At 42.2% G+C, this 4,704-nt stretch overlaps 1 protein-coding gene across 1 annotated transcript in view; it reads right to left on the reverse strand.

Moving 5' to 3' along the window:
* The window catches only part of slc1a1 (solute carrier family 1 member 1), an 18,971-nt gene extending 14,285 nt beyond the window's left edge, over positions 1-4,686 (reverse strand). The window contains exon 1 of the mRNA XM_031874272.1: positions 4,389-4,686. Coding sequence (XP_031730132.1) covers positions 4,389-4,482 — 94 coding nt within the window. The 5' untranslated portion in view covers positions 4,483-4,686. The remainder of the gene's footprint in view (positions 1-4,388) is intronic.
* Between the last annotated feature and the right edge of the window lie 18 nt (positions 4,687-4,704).

Genomic DNA, 4,704 nt, shown 5'->3' on the forward strand with positions numbered 1-4,704 from the left:
GCTACAGCAGCACTGGGAATCCAGTTAAATTAATGGCAGCGTGTTATCAGAAAATATTGAAGGACAATTTGCTTTCATATGTCGGAAAGCTTATGAAGTCTCCCGACCTCAATATAATTGAGCCACTTTGGGGAGATTTCAAACGTGCAGTTCATGTAAGACAACCCAATCATTTACGGGATCTGGAGGCTTCTTTCCAAGAAGAATGCGCAGCTTCACCATCTGAGAAAATAAAGGGGAGCATCCACAGCTATCACAAAAGACTGTAAGCCATCGTTGATGCTGAAGGGGGCAATACACAGTATTAAGAACTGAAGGGTATGCAAACCTTTGAACTGGAACTCATCATTCATCCCATTATTTTCTTCATTGCTATGTTTTGTATAATGATTGTGCTACTCTGTGACTCTTATAAGAATCCCATTTAAAATAAAAGAAATGTGTTTTGCCTGGTCACTCTGTTTTTCTTTAAAGAATGGGACACATCTTACTAAATCTGCCAGGGTTTGTAAACTTATGAGCACAACTGACAGGACAGCCAAGCACATGCAACATTGAACTTGGTATATTACGCAACTGTCACATTATTGCACATCAGTGAGGTTTCATCCTGACGGAATTCATGAGGCACAACACACAGTGTATCTTCCAGCTATAACCTTCAAATGTATTCCACTCACTCATTTTAGTAATCCACTCCAAACCACCATCTGTGCTATCACACCTAACAGACCACCGTTAAAGATGCTTGTAAAACACAGCGACGACGCAGCAAACTGTACATGGTCCAACGATCACTCAACCATTCACATTCAGCACGCTGCAGATTCTCCACAAGGTAGAGTTTGGTACCAGCAGCAGCAGCAGCAGCAGCAGCAGTTTTGACCAGCAGTGAGGATATTTTAATGTTGCCACCTATGGGCAAAGACAGTTGCTAAACAACAGAACAGTTGCTACAATTTTCGCACGTGTGCCACCTGCAGGCAACAAGCTGTTATAGCTGCTGTCTTCTGTTTCCACATCTCCTGTTTTCTTGTGTACCGAGTTGTACCACCAAGGTGATTGTTGTCACAAAATCACTTTAATTGAGCTTTGCTATAGTGAACTTTTAATGAAATGCGACATCTCTCTGCTATAAATTTTAACAGGCTACACCAGTTTTTCCAAAAGTATTTTGAGAGACTGGTGGGTGGATGCTCCCACAAAAGGACAATTTCAAAGGTAAATGCATCAATCTGGCGAGCTTTGAGAGAAAACTGAAGAGGCTATAGTTATACTAAGAACGTTGTGCTTGTGCAACCAATTTTGTGCTCTTCTATACAATTGAATTATAAACACATATGTTGTGGAGATATGAATAGTGATGACAGCATGGTTAAATGAGACAGGGTCCATGTTTCAAGACGGGTCGCTGACATTGCTGCAGGTCAGTCGCAGAGGGAAGAAATCCTCCCACACCGAGCTTCCCTTTCTGACCCGCTGAGTCGAATCTCCCTGGCAGACTGCACGGACCAACCCGTTGAAAAAAAATAATCCACAGAGCTGTAACTATTTTAAGTGGATGGCAATTTATAGTTAAAAGAGGAAGTTTTCTTTTTTCTTATCGGTCTTCTCTGGCTGCTTCAGCACCCGGTCACCTACATGATTGGTGCATAACAACTTCTGCTCTCTGCATGGAGACCTTTTTGGACATGGTGCAACTGCTGTCCATGGCAATCACAGAAACAACACTCTGTAAAAACAATGCCAAGGAAAATTTGATTCATATTCTATAAAATATACTCCTCACCAGCAGCAAACTAATAAAGAGCAAAGAAAAAAAGTGAGAATCCGGTGGACTTGAAGAAGCACATGACCTCAACAGTTTCTACTAACAATTACTTGTGTGTGATTGTTTTGCCTTGTGGATTTCAGTAATTATTCAGTTTGTGATGGTAACGTCCCATGTAGCACATCAGGGAAACCACGACAGTTGGGACGTTACAAATCCAGCGGCTGATTCATTCTGCTGTGAGTTCAACTGAAAAGATAGATGAAGGTATGAGTGAATGTTTAACTTATTTATTCTCAAAGTCTGAACCTGGTTATGATACAAACAATAACATTAACGTACCGCTTCTGTCTGGATGTGAAAGTGCTATGGAGCAGCATTAGCCAACCCAGCAGGAATTTCTAGCATATGATTAAATTAATCAAACGTCATCATTTCTTGCATTGTAATCAGAGGAAAGGGATCATTTAATATCAGTTGGAAGCTCATGATTTTGTAAAAGGAATTTTGACCAAGAAATATAGCAACAACAGATCAGCGGGGTCTCATTATGCTTGTCTACTTCTGCCAGACACATGGGATGATCACTTGCCATTGACATACACTAAAGGATCTCAAGGCTAGCATCCCATCGTTATTAAACTGAAAATGTACCGTTAACAAACCTCACATTGCCTGTAGATGGCGCACATCAGCACGTTGTAGCTACAGGTTATAGCTGCAGGTCCACAACCCTGCTGCTCACACTGTGTGTGCTCCTATCTCACTACATGATATTATAACCACACCAGACAGCATGTCAGTATCACTGACAGTAAACAGAGAGGACTGAAGGATCACAACAGACCTGATACTCTCCAGACCGATGACAACTTGGCAAAATCTTACTTGCTTTGTCAAAAATACAAAAGAGAATATTTAAAATGTTTCCGCCTCCAAAGATAGTAATAATCTCTCATTTTGGATGTGAGGTCGTTTGTAATCCAGCCTTTATTACTGTTTATTATCATGTCTCCTGAAATATCAGTTCACATTATGCCAGAACATCAACTAACCAAACACCTGGAAAAAAGCATTAACTTACAAAACAGATCTTTCTTATACAATGATTAGAGGCAGGCTAGAAATATGCATCAATATGCATCTGAAAGATTTGCTTGGTAGCCAGGAAGTTCCAGTGATTGCTTATATGTTCACAGGTCATAGTACAGCTGGTAATTATTAGCAAATGAGGGAGTGTATTCAAACACAATGTGTTTAATGTTTGATCCTCTGTGACACACTCCAAGTTAAGTAAAGGCTAACGTGCTGACGTAGCTGAGCTAGAGTAGTCTGCTAAAACACACCGTCATTGCTCTTTGTGAAGCTTGATGGAAGTAATGTAATGTAGCAGCGGTGTTTTATTTGGAGTTATGCGCCGGACTCAGTTTAAAAAATAGCCTTTTAAATGCTACATTGTTTGTCAGCAATCAGTCATACGGTGACTTATGAGGCTATTTGGTCTTGTGTGCTCTGACTGATGTGGCATGCAGTCATAATTTAGTTTGAATGAAAACTCAATTCCTGGTGTTCTTCACCTCTATTTTAGTAAAAGGAAATAACGGAAGTGACAGGCGAACCAGCTTAAAAGGAATTTTGTTGGCTGTGTTTTGGATTTAATTGATATCGATGTGAAGAATGGTTCTTGAGGATTTGGTAAAGTAACAGATAATTATTTGGAAAAGTAACTTATAAATATTTTAAGAAATTGTTAAATATAAGTATATTTGGTAAATGGATTTATACTTTCTAGTTCTACCATGGAAGGTGCCACCTGCGCGAACTAATCCATTCACATCGTCATTTACACATAGAGCCGGGGATCAAACCGCCGTCCTCTGACTGAAGGAGGATCTGCTCTACCAATGAGCCACAGAGGTGCAGTTTAGTGTGGTGGGAGGTGATAGTACGAGTGATGAGTGCTAGTCATGAATTAGTCAGCTTCAATGGTGTTGCTAGGTGTATTTTTGAACTTTGGACAGAGCCAGGCTAGCTGTTTCCCTCTGCTTCCAGTCTTTATGCTAAGCTAGGCTAATTGCCCCCTGGCTGTAGCTCTGTACTTGAACACACAGATATGACATTGAGTTTCCCAGCTCACTCTCATGAAGAAAGCAACTCAGCCAAACGCGTTGAACTCTTCCTTTAATGTGCATGCAATGTAAATGTGTTCTGTAATGCCAGCAGACACTGACTGTAGCAGAGGACACGCAGCGTGTGCTGCTGGGACTCCTCACAGACCCAGAGTCAGCTGTCCCTTCAGTCTGGTCACGTTTGACTAAGACACGTCCAGACAGACGGAGGACAGAGGCTGTGTCTCCTCACCCACACCACCCATCCACCATTCTTTTATGAAAGATTATTATGAATTATCATTATCCTTTACACACATTCAGCACGCAGTGTTGCTGTTTAGTCAAGCAGTGGCCAGCTGGTGCAGGAGAGGTTGATTTATTTACAGCAGTGACAGCTGCTGAAAGCAAATGTGAACGCTAAAGCAAAGAGGGGTGAGCAGATGAACAGCGATGAACATCTCATTCTCTCAGCATACATGATGAGGCATTCAGGGGCTTCCACGTACCGAGCAGCACTGCCAGAATCGTGGCAATCAGGAGCCAGTTCCTCTTCAGCAAGCCTTTGAAATTCACGCCTCGTCGCTCTTTGTTACCCATCATGTCCACGGTGTTGTTATTTCTCAACAAAAAAAAAGAGAGAGAGGGAGAAATCACAATGGAGACGCCACAGACTCCTGCGGGTTTGGATGTCAAGAGGCAGACGACGCAGAGCAGGATGGAGAAGCCGCGTTGCTATACAGCGGAGGATGCAGCCGTCAGACGCTGCTGCTGGCCAGCAATGGTGTGAGGCGGGGTGTGTGTGTGTGTGTGTGTGTGTGGGGG

This window comes from Anarrhichthys ocellatus, unplaced genomic scaffold (genome assembly GCF_004355925.1).
Source record: "Anarrhichthys ocellatus isolate YVR2014 unplaced genomic scaffold, GSC_Weel_1.0 scaffold79, whole genome shotgun sequence".
NCBI lineage: Eukaryota > Metazoa > Chordata > Actinopteri > Perciformes > Anarhichadidae > Anarrhichthys > Anarrhichthys ocellatus.